Source organism: Microtus pennsylvanicus, chromosome X (assembly GCF_037038515.1).
Source record: "Microtus pennsylvanicus isolate mMicPen1 chromosome X, mMicPen1.hap1, whole genome shotgun sequence".
Classification (NCBI taxonomy): domain Eukaryota; kingdom Metazoa; phylum Chordata; class Mammalia; order Rodentia; family Cricetidae; genus Microtus; species Microtus pennsylvanicus.
Genome location: NC_134601.1, coordinates 54,842,202 through 54,863,319, shown reverse-complemented (window position 1 = coordinate 54,863,319; position 21,118 = coordinate 54,842,202). Strand labels below are relative to the sequence as shown.

General features: G+C 48.0%; 1 protein-coding gene and 1 non-coding gene across 2 annotated transcripts; one reads left to right on the top strand and one right to left on the bottom strand.

Moving 5' to 3' along the window:
• Positions 1-7,898: 7,898 nt before the first annotated feature.
• Positions 7,899-7,971, top strand: Trnak-cuu (transfer RNA lysine (anticodon CUU)). Its single transcript has one exon. It is a non-coding gene; the product is annotated as a tRNA-Lys (tRNA).
• Positions 7,972-12,485: 4,514 nt separating this feature from the next.
• Positions 12,486-12,818, bottom strand: LOC142840351 (large ribosomal subunit protein eL36-like). Its single transcript, XM_075956911.1, has one exon. The coding sequence runs from the start codon at positions 12,816-12,818 to the stop codon at positions 12,486-12,488; it is 333 nt and encodes a 110-aa protein (XP_075813026.1).
• Positions 12,819-21,118: the final 8,300 nt, after the last annotated feature.

Genomic DNA, 21,118 nt, shown 5'->3' with positions numbered 1-21,118 from the left:
GGCTTCTACAATGCCACTGAGGAGTGAAGAGGGGGTACATACTGACTCAAAGGTTGTAGGGGCACCATCCCTGTGGTGGTCTGAATAAGAATAGGAACCTAGGCACATATATTTTAATGCTTAGTGAGGGGTATTATTTGAGAAGAATTAGAAGGATTGGGAGGTGTGGCTTTGTTGGAAGGAGTGTGTCATGGGGTCAGAAGGGGGGAATTGGGGTTTCCAAAGCCCATGCCAGGGCCAGTCTTTCCCACTCTGCCTAGGGAGCAGGATGTAGCTCTCAGCTACTGCTCCAGCGCCTGACTGTGTGCCTCCACGCTCCCCACTATGGTGATAATGGACTAAATTTCTAAAAGTGTAAGCAAGCCCCCAGCTAAATATTTTCTTTGATAAGAGCTGCCTTGGTAATGGTGTCTTTTCACAGAAATAGAACAGTGACTAAGACAATCCCTCTTCGTTCTGCTTGGGAGAGTGTGGCCACTATATTGACATCAGGTTGGAGCTCCTCTTCTAGTCTACTTTCTGCATTAAATTGAATACATTTTTTTTTTTTTTTACTATTTTCTGTGAGGAAGAAAAAAGGACAATTGAATCAATTGCTCAGAGAATTCTGCTATTTATTGCTCATATTTATAAAGAGATAATGATGTCAATTCCAATTTGGGTGGCCAGTGTGTGGCTTGTAATAGAAACTTTCATCCAAACGAGGCTCCTGAAGAACAACAACACTCTGGGTTTCCTTCAGAATCTTCAGGGAACGGCAGTTCTCTTTCATGGGAATGGTGCTTTTGCGCATGATAGCCTTCTGACTTTTCTTAAGTTTGGTTCTCTGACTGCTGAACCAAACCTGAAATCAGAGCAACAAAAGTATTGGTTTAGCAAGTCAGTCACTGGCGTACTGATGGGAAAACACATCATGCAGCTTCACACATGACTGAAATTCTCTTCTTTACAGGAATCTAGTTTAGAATGACTTCTATCCTTTGCAGCGCTGCAAGTATTGCCCAAGGTCAAGGATGTGCCTATATCTTGTGAGTGCCTGCTTTCCACCCTATCACCACCATATCCAACAACAAACATGTATTCTAGCTTCATTTCTGTGGCTGGGATAAAACACCCTGACAAAAAAGCAACTTATGGAAGAAGGGTTTCTTTGACTTACAGTCTCAGGCTGCAGCCCATCATTTAGGGGAAGTAAAGAGAAACTTCACTGCCCAAAGCATCACTGCACGGTTAAGAGCACAAAAAGAATAAATACATGAACCCTAGCGTGCTTGTGACATTTTAGCTAACTTTCTCTACTCTTATACATTCCAGTGTCACAAACTGGGGAATGGTGCTGCCCCCAATGGGCTGGGTCTTTTTGACAGTAACTAACAATCAAGACAACCCTTACAGACATCCCACGGGCTAACTCAATCTACATAACACCTCACTGAGACTCTCTTTTCAGATCAAATGTCACAATCCACTCCTTGTCAACTTGACACATGAACACATCACATTGCTCATCCCCAAAGTCTCAGGTTAATATCATGATGCAAAATACAGCACAGCTTTAAAAGTACCAGTTTTAAAATTTCCAGTGCTTTAAAGTCCAAGCATCTCAACTGTGAGCTCCTGTGAAATAAAAACAACAACAACAACAACAACAACAACAAGTTACCTACTTAAACATTCTTATTCCAAAAGGAAGAACTGGGTCATAGCAAATGAACAGTCACATGTAAACAAAACAAAAATACATCACTGTAAACACAAATCCTTTAGCTAAATGTTCAACATCAGGGACTCACAATATTCTTGGCTCCAAAGGGCATGGATAGCCCCAGTTTTCCAGCTCTGCCACCCACAGCATATTTATTAATTCCTTCCTTTAGCTAAGTACATATGCTTGTTTTTTTCATTACTTAGTAGACCTGTGCCCTCTGGCTACCCTGTCTCTCCCTGTATCCATTTGAACATTTACAAGGTCACTTGGAGTTCTAGCATGACTACAAAGAAGTACCCTCTGAAGGACAATGCTAGCATAAGGAGTTGAATATTAATTTTAGTACATACCCATGTGGTATTATTGTTATATGTATATATATATATATATCTCCTTATAAGCTACATATAAACATATACACAATTACTTTTGTATAGAGAATGGGGGAATCAGATTGTTTTGCTTTCCTTTCCACTTAGGAAATTATGTTTTGTTTTGTTTTTCAGTAGTGGGAAAGAAACACTCAGTGGAGTTTCCCCTCCACATAGATCTTTCCCAGTTTCCATCCCCAAATACCCCTTAGTTCAAAGCTCATTTTCCAGTTTAAAACAGGTAAGAAGAAATAGCAACTTCACAATGTTTAGGACAAGACTTTTCATGTTTTGAAACAGGTTTGAGATGGAGTGCCTGGTTATATTTCTATGCTAAATGGACTGACCATCACATTGAATTCGTCCACATTGATGAGCTCTGCAAGCTCTTTCCTGTGGAGAGAAAAAATCAAGCTTTAATATTTGGCATTAGGGGTAAAATTAAGCATATTCTGTATATCTGTCTATGCTTTAAACTTTAAAATTTTTATCTTACATGTGTGTCTGCATGGATGTCCCTGCACCACTTGCAAGCCTGGTGCTCATGGAGGCCAGAAAAGGCTATCAGAGCCCCTCAAACTGGAGTTAAAGTTATTTGTGAGCCACACTGTGGCTGCTGGGGATTGAACTCGGGTTCTTTGGAAGAGCAGCCAGTGCTCTTAACTACTGAGCCATCTCTCCAGTTGGTTCTGCACATGTTTTTAAAGTTTGCTATATCCATTTACATCCCCAAGTATGCATTTGGCAATTCTTAGAAAGAGTATAGTTCAGAGATGGGTTTACTTTTTTACAAAATTTAAAATTTAATATCTCTACAACCGGAAAGAAATGGTTAGTGCTCTCATTAATAAATAATAATGTCTAAATCTAAGTCTACAATATATAACACACATTTTTGATGGTACTGAGGATTGAACACAGGGTCTTAGACATGCTAGGTAGGGGCTGTATCCTCAGTCCTTTGTATATTCTGAGACTGTGTCTCATTAAAGTCCATAGCCAGAATTGAGATGTTTTCTCAAGTCAGGCTGACCTGGAACTCGCACCCTCCTGCAGGCTTCCATGCATCTGAGTGACTAGAGGGCTGTACTACCAGCCTCAGCTAGAGGCACAGGCTTTTTACAGGTGTGCTGCAGCAATGCAGATGTGCGAAAGTGTTTCGTTCTCTTAGATATGATTTTGATGAAATATCACATACAAATGCAGGATCCTGATACAGGCAATACATTTAAAACACATATAATTGGAAATTATTAGCAAACCTAAAGTCTTCTGTGTATAAAATAATCAAAATAAAAAGGCAATAATTTAATCAGACAAATTATTTTCAAATGAGCAAGCAATACCTGTGTCCTTCCCACTCAGTAACTGAAGAGTTACAGAGATGTTTGACCAAGGAAGATAGGCTTGATAGCCTTAAGCACAAGAAAAGTTGCTCAACGTCACTCATAAGTTTAAGAAAATGCAAATAAGGCCAGTGCTGTTGCCTCCCAGACAGAAGGGTGACTGTTGACAACATACAGAAAATACCAAGCTTTAGTGAGACCCTGGAAACATTGGAGACACCATACTCTCTGAGATGCAGTATCAAATTTTATGACCATGTAGGAAGTCAGGTGGTTCTTTTAAACGATGGACATAGAATTATTGAACCCAACAATTCTGATTCTGAGTATATACTCCAAATGATTGAAAACCCGAGGTTAAAGAGGGATTTTTTTTTCAGGCTAGTGAGATGGATCAATTACTGCCAAATCTAACTACCCGAGTTTGATCCCTACGACACACATTGTGAGAGAGACCCTGGCTCTCTCAATTCTTTCTCCAATTGCCATTCACACTACCCAATTATGTGCAGGTACATAAAATAAATAATTTAATTATTCTATCTAATTATGCATAGCACCATAACCGGATCTTCTTCTGCCGAGGGCAATAAAAGAAAACACACAACATCTATGAAAAGGTGCCTTTGGAATATTATTTAGCCTTGAGAAAGTAGAAATTCTGCTATATGTATGAGCACAAACATAAGCCTCGAGGACATTAGACTAAGTGAAACATAGTAGTCAGAAAAAGGTCAGGTTATGGGTCAGACATCTCTTTAAGTCTTTCCATATGCGAAGTGCCCAAATAAATAAGATCCAGAGGATAAAAATTTACATTAGTGGTAGTTGGGGACCAGGGGACCAGAAATGGCAGTTATTAAAAGGGCACAGGATTTCAGTTTGGCAACACAAGGCCGTTTTCTGAATTCCCAGAACAACTTAAAAATACTTCATGATACTGAATTAAAAACATTGTTTAGACCAGGAGTGTTACTGTTTTGTGTTTTGGGACTATTCTAAAGTTAAAACAAACAAAACAAGTGATCGATAGCTACTTTATAAACTTGGTTTACCACAAAACCACACGAAAACTTTGACTTTGGTCCCCACAAGGAATCTTGCCCATCCCCACCACAACCGTTATCAAAGGTTCTGCCCTGTCGGGATCAGTAGAGAAAAAAACGACTAGCCGGTACAAATGAAAGACGGGTATAACTGAGAGCCGCCGCGGAGGCCGGGGCAAGGGATCAACAGTTTAAAACTTGGCTCGGCTAAAGTATAGTTAAGGACAGCTTGGCCGCTCAAGTTCTGTCCCAGGGGAATAGGGGTTTTAAAAGCTGGTAGCTCAGTGGTACAGAACTTGTCTGTGACTTTAGGTTTAGCCGTTTGGATACAGTTAAAAAACGGAGAGGCCAGGAACGGAGCCTAAAACCCCGGAAGATAGAATGGCTGTTAAGCCACATACATACCTTTTGGCTGCATCGGGGTACTGAGTTTCTTGGAAAACTCTGTCTAATTCAATTATTTGTTCAGGAGTGAACTTGTACTGCTTTCGGGAACATTTGCTTGGCTTCTTAAAAACCGGGTCTTGACCTTCTTGTGTAGGCTCACAGGACTTCCCATGGGTGCCATCCTTATCTTCACGGTTGTAGTTATGGTCCATCACAGCATTTAGGTGGCCTAGCTCCACGATGCTTTCAGTGTGGCTAGAACTTGCTGCGGCAGCCTTCACTTCCTGGAGTTCAGTTACTTCTTCCTCATAATAGTCTACATGGTAACAGTCTTGATCGAAATAGTATTTCTTACATGCCATGGCTGGAGTTCGGCAGAAGGTTTGAAGGTGCAAGACCTTGGAATCTGAAGAGGCTTCACACCTCCGAACGTGGCTTGCAGTCTTTTTTTGAATTCTCCGGGTAGTGCCGTGCTAGACAATTCGACTTAAGAATGCTCCATCTCTATGATGCCCATTGGCTAACGGCTGTGGGTGGGGCTCTCTTTGGCGGGGGGTGGGGGTGGGGGTGGGGTGGAGAGGTGTGGCAAACTGCAGCTTGTGACAGAATGCTGCCTTTTATGGCACATTTGAGTCACAACTTAGGTCCTCAACTGAACAGTTTCTTGGCCCCTTGATCTGACATCAAGGCGGGGAGCTTGATTTGAAAGCATACTTGCTGCTGAGTCCTGCTGTCCCCATGATCACTTTGAGAAATCTAAGTTTATACTAAAAATTGAATTATTGAATCATGCATATATATGTATATGTGTATGTTTATATATGTTTTCTTGGTATTGGGTTAGAATCCAGTAACTAGCATATGCTCAGCAAACTCTCTACCACTGAGCTGCACTCCCAACTCCCACAAATCCCGAACTATAGAAGGAACCCTTTAGACTCATGTTAAAGAAACATACATAATAGAGGAGCTTGTATCCTGTCAATTTCAAAGACATCACTCTGCTCTTGGAAACAGCTCACTGGTAGAGAACACACACCTAGCATGACTGAAGGAACTTGTGTTTGAATTCTAACACTGCAAGAAAAAGTATAATGCTATAAAAATTTATTTTTTTGGGGGGTAGAAAAACCTAAGCCAGAGGCCTCTCCTGCCAAGGAAGCAGATAGGCTAAACTCAACTTCTGCTCCTGCTCCTCCAGATCCACCGCCTCCCGGGTCTCATCTCCACTTCTGTAGCAGGAAACCTGCTGTGGTCTCCCTGTCCTTTCTGACCCCATGCCCAATGGATCACATAGATCCTCTCCTTCAACCTTCTGTCCTCCAACTCATTCCATTATCCCAGCAACACCAGTAGACCACACCATGGGGCAATACACAGATTAATATAAATGGGTTAATTTAACCATTTATATATATAAATTTATATATAATTTAGCCAGTAAGAAGTGTGAGCTAATAGGCCAAGCAGTGTTGTAATAATGCAGTTTTTGTGTGATTACTTTAGTCTGGGCGTCCAAGAAACGAATGAGCAGCCTCCATCTACACAAGGTGCCTTAGACACCAGTGTAAAAACACAGTAATAGCCAGGACAATAGGTTTTCAGTGGAACCCAGCAACCTTACCCCAGTAGGCCCTGAATATTCCCACATGGCTGAAGTCCAATGTTAATAGTTTCTAGAATATTAAATGCATTTTCTTTACTAGTAGTTCCTGCAACCTGGAGACACCCAGTTTGAGCACATAGTACAGTACTTCAGAATACACCAAAGTGACGAATCTCCCACCCTGACTGCATCCTGCTTGCGTGGTGCAGCTCTTCCTCTTGCATTTTATTTTTTCATATGTTTAAAAGATATTCACTGCACAAAATGGGCTCTTTTAATAGAAGTTGTATGGATAAGCCATGCAATTATGTATGTCTGATGTTCATGCCCTATTCTCTATGCAGGCTCTGTCACCTCGAGCTAGGCCTGGGAGTATGTGGTGGTGGTGTGGGTTGACAGGGTTCTGAGACCCTTACAAGACTGGCCTGGTGGGCAAAATGAATTACTCAAGTTAGTTCTGAAAGCGTGAAGATGGTATGCGAGGGTGGGGGTCTTGCTCACTAGGTTGTGCTGCCCCAAGATACTTGACCCCCCCCCACCTAGACCTGGAACTGTGGGGAGTGGTGGTATAGGAGGGTAGTGATCTGGGTCACTCACAAGACAGGGTTTGTGTACAGGCTGACTGACCCTAGCGAGGCCTTGGAAGATAAAGTTGACCCAAGAGTCAGGGGTTGAGGTCACTCACCAGACTAGACTGGTGCACAGACGGTATGACATGAGCAGAACTAGGGGCATGAGTCTGGCTATGAAGACAAGTTATTAGGAACTCAGCAGGCTTTGTGATAACAGCTAGGCCCATGAGCATGGGGATGGTGTGGGTGACCATGGTGCCGAACACTCAGTATCCTGGGTTGTTGCCCAGCCTGCATGATTAGCAGTAGAGGGTGGTACCATAGGGCAAGGTTCTGGGAGACTGACCACCCTGTGTTAGTCAGAGATATTCTTCACACAAACTACGCCTCAAACGGGGTGTGAGGACGGCGCTAGAGCAGAAGTCTTGGTCACTGAACAGGGAGGCCTGGTACTCAGGCTGTGTGATCCGATATTACCATGGGACTGTGGGAAGGTGAAGGCAGGTGGCATCATGGGCAATCAATGTGTTTGGCTGTCAGGAAAGCTGACACAGCTATGCCTGGGACTTTGAGTATTGCCAGGGAAAGGAGAATCTTGAGAACTGGCTAGGGCAGGGTTAGTAACCAAGCCACTTCACCTCACTCACAGGCTTAGCTTCTGTGCAGAATTTTTGACCCCAGTTAGGCCTGAGAGTGTGGTTATGATGGGAAAGGTTAGGGTTTGGGGGTCACTCACTTGGTTGAGCTGGTACACAACCAGCCTGTGCTTGTAACTTCATTCCCATTGTGAGCAGGTGAAAAAAAAGAGCTGGTTTGTAGTAATAGGAGTGGAGGGGCTGCGTTCCCAACACCCCAGCCGCCTGCCCGGCTAGCTCAGTCGGTAGAGCATGAGACTCTTAATCTCAGGGTCGTGGGTTCGAGCCCCACGTTGGGCACCATTTGTAGTAATAAAGGCGGCGGGGCTGCGTCCCCAGCACCCCGGCTGCCTGGCTAGCTTATGCCCGAAATAACAACACACAAACTGAATTCATTTAATCACTGCTTGGCCCATTTCTATCTAGCCTCTTCTAGGCTAACTCTCGCACCTGGACTAGCCCATTTCTAATATTCTATGTAGCACAGCTAGGTGCACTTACCGGGAAGATTCTAGCCTAAGTCCATCCTGGGTTGGAGCTTCATTGCATGCATCTTCCTGGGAGCGGGGAGCATGGTGTCTCTCCTGAGGCATCTGCTCCCGAGAGGAGAGCTGTGGAGTCTGAGCTCACTTCCTCTTCCTCCCAGCATTCTGTTTACTCCACCTACCTATGTTCTAACCAATAAAATGGGCCAAGGCAGTTCCTTTATTAGCCAATGACCTTCTTCCATCACTGGTTTACAAAGGAGTCTTGGCTGGTCTGGGACCTGCTGGACTGGGACTGTGCCTGGAGCTGTTAGGATAGTGCAGGAGGGTGGGGTCTTGACCTTTCTCTAAGAGTGGCCTGAGAACGTGGTGATGTCCCAGTAGTTGAAGGATCCCAGCCCCTCTCCAGGATGGGCTTGAGTGCAGACTGTATGTGTAGTCTTGGAAGTATTAGAACAGTGAGGGAATTTAAACTCTTATGAGGAGGGGTTGGGACACATTCTGACTGAACTCAGGTATTCTAGAGGCTTGGAAGATGACTTAGGCAGGCAAGGTTCTTGGTAACTCACCAAGTTGGGCTGCTGTGCAAACTCTGTGAAGCCATCTATGCCAGTCAGTCTAAAAGTGTTTTGAGAGTTGTGCTGGCTAGTTTTATGTCAACTTGACAAAAGGTAAAACCATCTGAGAGAAGGAAACCTCAGTGAAGGAAATGCCTCCGCATAAAGTCAGGTCATAGGTTGTAGGCAGGCTTGGAAGGCATTTTCTTAATTTGTGATTGATGGGGGTGGGCTCAACCCCTTGTGGGTGGTGCCATCCTTGGGTTGATGGTCCTGGATTCTATAAGAAAGCAGGATAAACAAGCCATAAGAAGAAAGCCAGTAACCAACACCCCTCTGTGGCCTCTGCATCAACTCCTGCCTCCAGGTTCTTGTCTTGTTTGAGTTCCTGTCCTTACTTCCTTTGATGAACAAAAATGATGAAGTGTAAGCCAAATAAACCCTTTCCTCCACAGCCTGCTTCTTGGTCATGTTTCATTGCATCAGTAGAAACTCTGAGACAAGAGTACAGGGACTTTACCAGTCTGGTCTGATACCCATGTATCTTGAACCTAGATGGGTGTGGGTGTGGGCAAGGTTTGCACTTACTCACAAGGCTAAGAGAGCAGGTAAGCTCTGTGTGCTAAACTAGGCTGGGGACTGTGAGGATGTGTATAAAGGCAGGAACTTGATCATTTACTAGTCTGGGCTTGCATCCAAACTGCTTGAGTCCAGGTCAGCCTGGCAATGTGAGGATAGCACAAGAGGGCAAGGGTCTGGTTCACTTACACAGCTGCCTTGAGTACATGTAGGCAGAGTTGTTTTTTTTTTTGTGGTGATCACCAACCAGCTCCCAAATGACCACAGGGACTTAATAATAATTGTAAATACTTGACTGGTAGCTTGGGCTTGCTACTAGGTAGCTCTTACAATTTAAATTATTCCATATTTTTAAATATATGTTCTCCAATGTGGCTCAATACCTTATCTCAGTATGACATGTATATCTCCTGCTTCCTTTGCATCTCATTCAGGACTCCTCAGACTCTGCCCTTCTTCCCAGTGTCCTCCTAGTCTCTCTCTTCCACCCAATCTCTTCCTGCCAAGCTGTAAGCTAGTCAGTTTTTTATTAATAATGAGAGCAACATATCTTCACAGTGAGCAAAAGGATTATTCTACAGCAGGTATAAGCTGAGTGACTCAAGCTAAGCCTTGGGAGTAAGTATACTGACAGCATTGGGTTAGGAGTTTTGAGTCCTAACCAGGCTGGGTTGCAGAGTCTGATGACTAGCTAGTCAAGACAGAGGTCAGGCAGGCTAGGTTCTTCAGATCTCAGCAGTCAGCAGTGGTAGTGCCCAGGTTAACTGACATCAGCTGGGTCTAGGAGTATGGTATCAGTTCAATGGAGTTGGATTCTGGCTCACACACCTGACTGGCTTGAGCAAGCTGTGGTACCCAGACTAGGTCTGGGAGTATGGAGATAGTTCATGAGGGCAGGACCCTCACAAGGGTAGGTTGGTGGCCAGTGTACTTCAGTCATTCTTTGAGAGTACGTGTGGGGATATCCTGGAATTGCATGAGTCTGAGTCATTCACCAGGCTGGGTTCTAGTGCAGGCTGTGTATCTCAAGCTAGGCTTTGGTTTATTACAGGAGGGTTTGGCCTTGCAATAGACTGGGATAGTGCATGATATGTTTGGCTCCATCTAGGTCAGGTTTTGGTTTTCTGGCTACAGCAGGTGCTCAGCAGCCTTTTGACAGTTAGGTCTCAGAGATTTGGGGGGAAGCCATGATCCTGAACATTTACCAGTTTTGGCTAATGTCTGACCTTTTTGATCCCAGCAAGGCATTGGGCAGTAGAGATGGCACCTGAGGTCAGCAGTTTTGAAGGTCTCAACCTGCTGTGCTGGTCGGTGATCTGGTTCACCTAAACTAGACTTCCAGTAAGGAAGGTGCTGAGGCAGTAGTTTTAACTCTTGAAAAGGGGCCTGATACCCAGGCTATGTGAGCCAAATATTGGTGTGGGAACTTGATGGGGGTTAAGGCAGGTGAGGCTTTGGGGACTTGGCTCAAATTTGGCTGGTGGGCTAGCTGCTGTGATTGTTAGTGTGACTGGGTAGAATTAGGTCTTGATCAGGGTGGGCAGCTTGACCCTAACTCAAACTGTGGGAGTGGCACAGGAGGACAAAAGTTGGAAGGACACACAGGCTCAGCCTCCATGTAGGCATTTTTCTTTTCATCCCAGGTAGGCCTGGGAATGTGGTAGTGATGGTGAAGGATCGTTTCAGGGTTACTCACAGGGTTGGAGTAGTGCATAGTCAGTTTGTGACTGAGGTCTCCCATTGTGCACAGCTACAGTAGGGCAGGGTACCCAGTCACTAAGGAATCTTTTCTGGTTGGAAACTGCCGGAGTAAGGCTGTGTCAGGGACTTTGAAGATGATACAGGAGGTTGGAGTCTTTTTTTTTTTTTTGGATTTGGTTTTAGTTTTTCGAGACAGGGTTTCTCTGTGTAGCTTTGGAACTGTCCTGGAACTTCCTCTGTAGACCTCGAACTCACAGAGATCTGCCTACCACTGCCTTCCAAGTGCTGGAATTAAAGGCGTGTACTACCAAACCCCGCTGCTGAAGTTGGAGTCTTAATCCATCACCAAAGGGGTGCCTGAGATGGCTGGGGTGTTCTATCAGTGCACAGGTCCAGGTCACTCACCAGGCTGGGCGGAAATGCATCCTGGGCATCTCAAACTAGGCCTAACAATGTTAGTAGGACACCTGGGCAATGTTGTGCTCTCACCAGGCTGTGATGGGGCACATTCTGATCATCCCCAGCTAGGCCAGGGAGTAGCAGGATGTCTCAGGCAGGCCTAGTTCTTGGAACTCACCAAGTTAGGCTGCTGTGCAAACTGTGTGATGCCTGCTAGGCCTTCTGGAATACAAAGAGTGTGTGAGGACAGTCTTGTTTATGAGTATCTCTGTCACTTAAAATCAGCCATGCCTAGGCATGTGGGATACAATAATAGGTTAGGGGTCAGGTTTTAAGATGAGAGGTGTCAATAGTTAATTTTTTTGGTTTAATTCCATCCGTGGCCAATTGGTACCCAAGGTAGGAATATGGGGCTTGCATTTGGACCTTCTTAGGAGCTATGATCAGCCCTGCACTCTCTAAATCCTGTTTTTAACCAACTGCAAGAGTGTAAAACAGATCAAGTGGGGGTGTGAAGGCCTGTCTTCTAGGGACCCAACAAAGGCTAGGTTTGCTTCCTCACCGGGACAGTCGGATGGTCTAGCTTCTTCAGCCGTTCTATGCCTGGAACTATGGGGATGCCCTGGAAGTACATGGGTCCAGGTCATTCACTGGGCTGCCATAGAGTGCAGGCTGTCTGTGCCTTCAAGCTAGGCCTGGGCATATTAGTACCTCACCAGCAGCACGCAATCGTGGACTCGCATCAGGGTGGGATGACATTCAATAATAGAGTTGACTCCAGCTAGGCCAGGGGATGGGAGTTGACAATGGCAGGTGATGCTCTGGGGAACACAAATGACTTTGTGACTGCAGTTAGGCCTGGAAGTCTAAGGATGCTGTGGGATATCAAGGTCCTGGCAGGTGTTTAGTACTTCCCAACTTCAGCAGGCACCAGAGTGCAGGGTATGGGGGGAATGCATCATCAGGCTGTGTTGGTCAGCTATCTGCTTTACCAGAACCAGGATGACGGTGTGAAGATGGTGTTGGAGCAGGAGACTTGAGCTCTGAACACAGAAGCTTTTTTTTTCCGCCACAGCAAGAACGGGGGAGGGGATCAGTTCTTCTTGGCCTCCGCCTTCTTCATGGCGGCCAGCACGTTGCTCAGCTCCTCCCGCTTCCTCTTGGTGCATGTGTGCGTGGTGTCCACCTGCTTCTTGGTGAACTTGATCGTGCGCTTGTCCTTGGACACCTTGAGCAGCTCCATGGCGCGCTGCTCATAGGGCGAGAAGCTGCACACCTCTCGGATCATGTCCTGCACGAACTTGGTGTGCTTTGTGAGGCGCCTGTGCCGCCGGCTGTGTCTCGGCTGGCTTACGTTCTTCATCACCTTGTGGAACTGGTTGAGGCCCACGGCCATAGTGCAGGGCCATGGCTGCTCCTCTCCCATGGCGACCGCGACAGGCCACAGAAGCTCTTTACTCATTGGCAGGCTCGGCTTGTCTTCAGGCTTTTTAAAAACTAGAGTTTGCCCTTGGAATCTGGTAATTTGGGAAGGGTGGTGTTTGGGGTCATTCCCCTGGTTGGAGTGGTACAGTGAGGCTATGTTTGTGACCTCACTTCAATTCTAAGTTGGTGCAAGAGGGCAGGGATCTGTGTCACAAGGGGAGGCTTCGCTGCTCCAGGAACTTGCCTGGGACTGCAAGGACAGTTCAAGAAGGTCCTGGAACTGTAGGGATGTCTTTAGCAGTGCACAGGTCTGGGTCACTCACCAGGGTGGGCTGATGTACGAGTTGAATTTCTCAAGCTAGGCCTGAAAGTATTATGATACCCGTGGGACTTTGACCTCTCACAAGGCTGGGATGGTGTATATTCTGCTCACACCTAGGTAGATCAGGACTTGGGCAATAGCGCAGGCAGGCGTAGTTCTTAGGAACTCAGCAAGCTGTGTCGGTCACCAATCTGCTTCACCAGAATTAGTTCTCGGCATGTGAGGAAGGCACTGGGGTGTGAATCTTGATCTCTTAACAGGGAGGCCAGGTACTCAGGGCTGTGACCCAATATTAGTGTAGGATCTTGGGGGCGATGACGATACGAGGGACTTTTGCACAATCACCATGCTTTCCTTGGGAGCATCATTTTGACCACAGCTATGTCTGTGAGTGTGATTGTCTGGGAAGTCTTGATCACTGGCTAGGCAGTGGTTATGACCAGGTATCTCAACCCTTATCAGTTTTGGGGTCGTTAGGATGCTTGGGGAGAGTCGGGTCTTGATCACTCATCAGAGTTTGGCAGTAAGCATGGAACTTGACCCTGGTTGGGTCAGGAGCCCTGAGAATGGCTCAGGAGTGCAAAGGTCATGATCATTCACAGACTGTGCTTTTTGACCCTAGCTAGTACCTGTGGTGCTGCTGGTGTATAGGCAGCCTATAGTTGTTATTTCCCATTCTGAGCATGTGCAGGAGAGTAGGGGTCTGAACACAGAGGAGTCTTGACTGGTTTGGGAACTGCTAGAGCAGCTGGACTATGTTTGGGACTGTGAGAATGGTACAGAAGGGCGGGGTCCTGATCCCTCACCAAGAGGAGCCAGGGACTGTGGGAATGTTCTAGCAGTGGAAGAGTCCCGGCCACTCATTGGGCTAGCCTGGAGTGTAGGCAGTGCCTTTCAAGCTATGGCAGAAAATATTAGTATGATTACGTGCAGGATTTTGAGCTCTTACTGGGCGGGGTTGGCACGTTCCTGTTGAACCCAAACACACCAGGGAATAGCATGATGATTCAAGCAGACAAGGAAGCTCCTGAAAACTCACCAAGCTGCACCACCATCTGAGCAGAGTGACACTGGCTGGGCCTGTCAGTGCAGAGATGATTTAGGAATGCAGGGTCTTGGTCCCTCCCCAGCCAGGTGTGGTACAAGTTCATCCTGACCCCTTCCAGGATCGGACTGTGGGAATGGAATAGATGGACAAGGTCAAGGCAACGATGGTGGTCAAGTTGAGTGGGCCAAGCCAGGCTTGGGATTGTGAGGAGGGTATGTGGGAACAGGGTCCTAATGGTTTATAAGTCTGGCTTCCAGGTGCCTGGGTAGCTTGAACTCACCTGGGCCTGAGAATGCAGGGACAGCACAGAGGACTGTGTCCTGTGTCACTCAGGGGGCTGGCGTGTGTGCAGGTTGCATGACCCAAGCTAAGCCTAAGAGTGTTGGCAGTACTACAAGCTTTTGAGCTCTCACCAGACTGAGATGGGGCATGTTTTTGTCAAACCCAGCTAGACCAGAGAGTAGGTTGGTTTCGGATTTGAGGTTCTTGGGAACTCACCAAGCTGGGCTGCCATGCAAACTGTGTGGCACCAGCTAGGCCTAACAACGTAAAAAGGATTTGGGAGCACAGGATCTTGAAGACTAACCAGTCTGGCCCTGTATCCACGCAGCTTGACGTCAGCTGGGCATGGGGTTGTGTCAGCAGTGGAGGTTCATTGTCAGTCAAAAGGCTGATATAGTACACAAGGTTTGTGACCACAGCTAGACAAGGCACACCCTCTGAAAGATGGGGTTCTTGGGATCTCACCAGTGAGGCCGAGTGCCCAAGTTTATTGACAGCAGCGGGATTGGGGAACTGTGGTACCCATGTGGAGGGGATGCCTTGTGGGAAAACTGTAAGGCTAGGCCAAAAATGTGAGTTTGGTATATCAGGGCAGATTTTTTTTAATCCTTCCCCAGAGTAGTCTGGTGGGCAGGCTGATTCAGCCATTATATCCCTGAGACCAGAGTGATGTCCGGGAAGTGCATGTGTCAGGGTCAGTTGCCATGTTGGGCTAGAGTGCAGGTTTTGAACCCCAAGATGGTCCTTGGTGTATTAGTTCCACAGCAGCGATATGCTATCTTTAGCTTTCAGCAGGCTAGGATGATGAGCAACCTGACTGGCCTCAGGTAGGCCAGGGACTATGAGTCTGGCTATGGCAGGCAAGTTTCTTGGGAACTCAGCAGGCTTTGTCACAACTCCTAGGCCTGGATTCAAGTTTGGTATGGGAGATTGTGATCCTGAAGACTCGCCAGAGTAGGTTGGTATCTGGGCTGCTTGATCCCAACTAGAACATGGCAGTAGAAGATGGCACCAAAGGGAATGGGTGACTTACAAGGCTATACTGGTGTTGGGCTTCACCAGAACTAGGCCTGGGTGTGGTAGGATTACACCAGAGTGGGAATTTTGATACTTGGTCTACATGGGGCAGTAGCTTTAGTGGCTGATGGGGAAGCTGCTTGACCACAGCCATGCCTTGGGAAGGATTGTAAAGGAAATGACAGCCTTGTTTACTGGCACGGCAGTTCTGGGGAACAGCTTCTTAACTCCACCTAGTTCTGGGATTTTGGGGATTCTGGGAGAGTTTTGGTTCTTGATTTCTCCGGGTAGGATGGCAAGTATGCAGCCTGACTCTGGCTTGACGGGGAACTGTGAGAATGGCAAAGGGGGGCAACAGCTTGGGAAGCAGCTTTTTAACCCCCAGCAGGCCTGTGGATGTGGTAATTGTTGGGAAGGGTGGGACTCAGGATTGTCCCCCTGGCTGTGTTAAGTGCCCTCTGAGCAAGTAGTTGCTACCTCACTCCCATTCTGAGGAGGTTCACGGGAGCAGGGATCTGGGTCACAAACGAGTCTTGGCTGGTTTGGGAACTCCTGGGATTGGACTATGCCTGGAACAGTCAGGATGGCGTGGGTGGGTGGGGTCTTGGTCTCTCACCAAGGGGGCCTGGGACTGTGAGCATGCCCTAGCAGTGCGAGGGTCCAGGTTATCATCAGGCTGGGCTGGAGTGAAGGCTGTGGATGCCAGGCTAGGTTGCAAGTATTGATATGACAGCTGCAGGATTTTGAGCTCTCCCTAGGCAGGGATGGTGCACATTGTGCTTGAACCCAGGGACGCGATGGACCAGGAGGATGGCTCTGCCGTGCACGATTCGGTAGCTCACTGACCTGTGCTCTTGTACCAGTTTTGTTATACCTACTTAGCCTAGCGTGGAAAGATGTTTTGGGAGTGCAGGGTCTAGAAGACTCTCCAGTCTGGTCTGGTTAAAAATGTATCTCAACGCGGAAGCTGGGTGTGAGAGTGTATCAAGATAGAGATGGGCAAGGTTTGGGGTTAATGACGAGGTGATAGGCATGCTGAATGACTGAAGCTATGCTTAGGAGTGTTAAGAGGAAGTAAGAGCAATGTCTTAGCCATTGACCTCAGATGTCCCGGGGCTTCTGACCTCTCTGCGGGGCCTGGGGATACTGATGGCATCAGAGGGTAGAGTTTTGATTCCCTCACAGTGGTCTTCAGTGCATCTAGCATGACCTGAGCTAGGTCCACAGTATTCTGACAGCAGCGGAAAGGTTGCTGAGTTCTCACAGAGCCGGAATGGGATGCAGACAGACTGACTCCAACTAGGCAGGGCGTGACCTCAGGGAGGTGAATTTCTTGGGATTTCACCAGTGAGGCCTGGTGCCAAGGTTGGATGACAGCAACTGGACCCAGAAGTGTCTTATCAGTGCAGTAGGGCAAGGGTCTTGGTTACTCATGAGGTTGGCTAGCGGGACAGCTGTGGAACCAAAGTTGGCCTAAGGATGTGAAGGTAGTCCATGACAGCCGGGGCCATCTCCCTTTGCAAGGTAGGCTTGCTGTCAGGCCGCTCCAGGCCTTCTATTGCTGGGGTAGTAGAGATGACCTGGAAGTACCCAGGTCTTGATCACTCACCTGGCTGGGCTAGAGTTCAGGCTGGGTAACCCAAATTGGGCCTGCTGGAGAGAGACCTATACTCGCGATTGTAAGGATGGTTCAGGAAAGCAGGCTTTTGATCCCTTACCTAGATGGGCCAGGGATTGTGGGCATGTCCTAGCAGGGCCATGGTCAAGGTCACTGACCATGCTGGGCTGGAGTGAAGGCTATGGATCTCAAGCTTGACTTCAAAGTATTTGCAGGACACATGCAGGATTATGAGCTCTAACCAGGCAGATTGGGAAAGAGACTACGGTAGATGGCTCAGGCAGGCGATTTTCTTATGAATTTACCAAGCTGGATTGCTCTCCAGACTGTGTGAAGCTAGCTAGGCCTATCTACAAAGGAGGATTTGGGAGCACAAAGTCTTGAGTATTCCTAAGTCTTGGGTGGAAACGATTCATCTTGACCTCAGCTGGGCTTAGGGGTACAGTAATGGTAGAGATGGGCAGAGTTCATCAATTGCAATATTGGATGATGGGCAAGTAAGTGACCCAAGCTAGGCTTGGGAGTGTGAGGATAGGTATGTGGGAACAGTGTCTTTATCACTTCCCAGTTAGGGTTAGTGCCCAGGCTGCCTGATCTCATATGGACCAGGGGACATGAGGAAAGCTAGCACATGAGTGTGGTCAGAGACTGCTCCCTCGTTTCCCGGCCACAAGAGGGCAGAGATCACAAGTGGCTGTGAGCCATGTCACATAGGAACTATGGGGAGAGTGAAGGAGGGCTCAGCTTCTGCGCTTGTCTTTTGTGCCTGAGAAGGCCTGAGAGTGGGGTAACGACAGGGAAAGGTGCTGTTTGTGGTTATGCATCTGGTTGAGCTGGGACAGGAAGGTGGTATCTTGATTCCCCATCAAGATACACCAGGGGAGGTAGGCAAGTTTCTTGAACCTGGGCTCCGGTGCAAACTGTGTAACAGCAGCTAGGTCTGGCAGTATAAAGATGGCTGAGTGCAGGGTTGAGGACCAGGCTGCACCAGATCGCGAGCTGTCACCGGGGAGGGGTGATCGACTCCAGCTATGCCACAGAATGGCGGTGTGGCTACAGCAGGGGACGTTACTGGGAGCTCAGCAGAATTTGTGACACCGGTTAGGTCTGGAATTAGAAGGACAGTGAGGGAGGCCAGGTTCTGAAACACTCAGCAGTCTGGACTGCTCAACCACAGACAGGCAGGTGTCTGGAAGACTCGTCATGCTGGGCTGGTTAGCAATGTGTTTCACCCGAAGTAGGTCTTAGGGTGTGAGGACGATGCTGACCACTGAACAGGAAGGCCTGCTGCTTGGGCTGTGTGACTCAAATTTGGCAGGGGACCTAGCAGGAAGTGAAGGCAGGTGGGGCTCTTGGGCAGTCACTGTACTTGGCAGATGGGCCAGCTGCTGTCCACAGACATGCCTGAGACAAGTGTGAGGATTTCCAGAATCTCGCTTACTGGCTATGCAGCACTGGGGACCAAGCCTCTTGCCTAAACACTATGGCGTTGGTGTTGTTGGGACAGCCCATGAGCATGTACCAGAGTAGGTAGATGGTCAGGCGGCTTCAGCCCTTTTATGTCGGAGACTGTGAGACTGTCCTGGAAGGGCACAGGTCCTGGTCACTCACATGGCTAGGCTAGAGAGCAGGCTGTGCCCTCATAGCTAGGGCACTATGGTATTAGTGCCATGCCTAGACCTAGCCCAACCAGTTTCATGAATGATGCAGGATCAGTCCAGATTTAGCCAGTCTGCATTTTGTACTATGGAGACGTCCCGGAGCCGCATGAGTTCAGGACACTTACCAGGCTAGGTCAGAGTGCAGGCTTCACACCCCAAGCTGGGGCTGAAACTATTAGTACCACACCAGCAGGATGGAATCTAGGCCTCTCACCAGTTTGAGATGGTCTCCAGACTGCCTGATCCCAGCCAAACACCAGACTCCCCAGGCTGTGACGCCCACTAGAACTGGGACAGGATAGTGAAGAAGGCTCTGGATCACTGAACACAGCAGCCTAGTACTCAGGCTGTGTGACCCAACATTGACACACTACTTTGGGAAAGGTAGAGGCAGATGGGGTTCCTGGGCAATTGCTATGCTTAGTCTATGGGCAGGATGCACCATGTTGGGGAGTTATCACTGTTTAAGACAGTGCTACTGATGAGGCCGCTTGAGCCAAGCTTGAGCAGGATCTGTGTAAATGGCACAAGTGCTCTAAATCACTCACAAGCTCAGATTATGTTCAGGGTTCTGGAGCACAGCTAGGCCTGAGAGTGTGGTAACGGGTGGGGATGGGTTGGAGACCTCACTCCTGTTCTGAGCAGGTGAAGAAGGGCAGGGGTCTGGTTCTAAAAGGAGCCTTGGCTGGTCTGGGAACTGCTGGGGTGGGAACTGTGCCTGCAACTTTGAAGGTGATACAGGAGGGTGCATCTTGATCATCACCAAGAGGGGCCTGGGACCAAGGGGGAATTTCTAGTAGTGCAAGGATCCAACCACTCACCAGGCTGGGCTGGTGGGCAGGCTCTGCTTTCCAAGCTAGGCCCGAAATGATGGAAATGACACCTCTAGGATTTTGAGTTCTCACGAGACGGGGACGGTGCACATTCGGATGGAAACCCAGACAGATCAGGGACTGCGAGCATGGCTCAGGCAGGTAAGGTTCATGGCAACACCAACTAGATCGGTCAGTGTAAAGTTGATTTGGAAGTTCAGGGTCTTGATCCCTGAACAGCCTAGTCTGGCACAAATGCATCATGGTCCCACCTAGGTAAGGGAGTGTGAGGCCGATGGCCAAACTCGCAATGCTGGGCTTGGAAGTATAGGATCAGTTTAGAGGGCCAGGTTTTTGGATGTGTAAAGGCGTGGTCTTTCTCCCTCCACAGCAGATGCTGGCAGTCAGGCTGCTCCATACATACCTTGCCTGGGTTCATGGGTTATGGAAGTGCGCAGGTCCAGAATTCTCAAAAGACTGAGATAGAATGCACTCCATGAACCCCTAGCTAGGATCTCTAGCTCTCACTTGGCTGAGGTGGTACCCAGTCTGCTCGACCCCAGCCAGGCTTGGAAGTATGAGGATGGCATGGGAGACCAGGCTCCTGAATATCCTGGCACTAGGAACAAGGGTCTGGGAGACTCACCGGGCTCTTCTGATGAGCATCCGATTCACTGTGCCTTGTTTGTCTTGTGGCTCACTCCCCTTCTGGCAGGTGCAGGAGAGCAGGAGTCTGGGTGACAAAGGAGTCTTGGTTGCCTGGGAGCGGCTGGAGTGGCAACTGTAAGGACTATGTAAGAAGGCATATCTCCATCCCTTAACAAGAAGGGCCCAGCACTGTGGGGATGTCCTGGAAGGTTGCCCCAGCCAGACCTGAAGACATCCGAATGACACCTGCAGGATTTTTAGGATCTCACCAGGCTGGAATGATGCTGCATATTCCAAATGGATGGAGCTCATCTCTAGGCCAGGAACCTACCCAGTCAGTGTAATAGTTTGACAGCATGACCCTAGCTGGGCCGGGGAGTGTGGTAATGGTACTGATGGCTAAGGTTCTGGGTCAGTTCCAATGCTGGGCTGGTAGTCAAGCTACATGACCTATGATCTAAGCTGTCTTTGGGAGAGTGCCAATGGCCACACACTGTTATCAGACCCAGATGCCATCAGAACTGGGGGTCCTGATTCTGGAGCGCTCATGAAAGTGAGTCGTGGGAAAGTTGTGTTACTGGTATTTATCCTAGAAATGCGAGGCTTTTGCATGAGGGAGGAATCAGGCTGATTCCACAGTTATATTCCTGGGACTATGGAAGTGCCCTGGTTGTGACCCCTGCCCCCTGCTAGGCATGGGAGGATTTGTACCACACCTGCAGGGTAGCATCGTGAGCTCTCACCAGGGTGGGATCATAAATGATCTAGTTGATCCCTGCTAGGCCAAAATGTGTGAGTCTTTGGATGGTGTGCAGCTAGTGTGTGGGCTGCTGGGAGCAACTGGGCAGTGGGAAGTCCAGATGGCATCAGAGGGTGGGCATATGGGACACTCA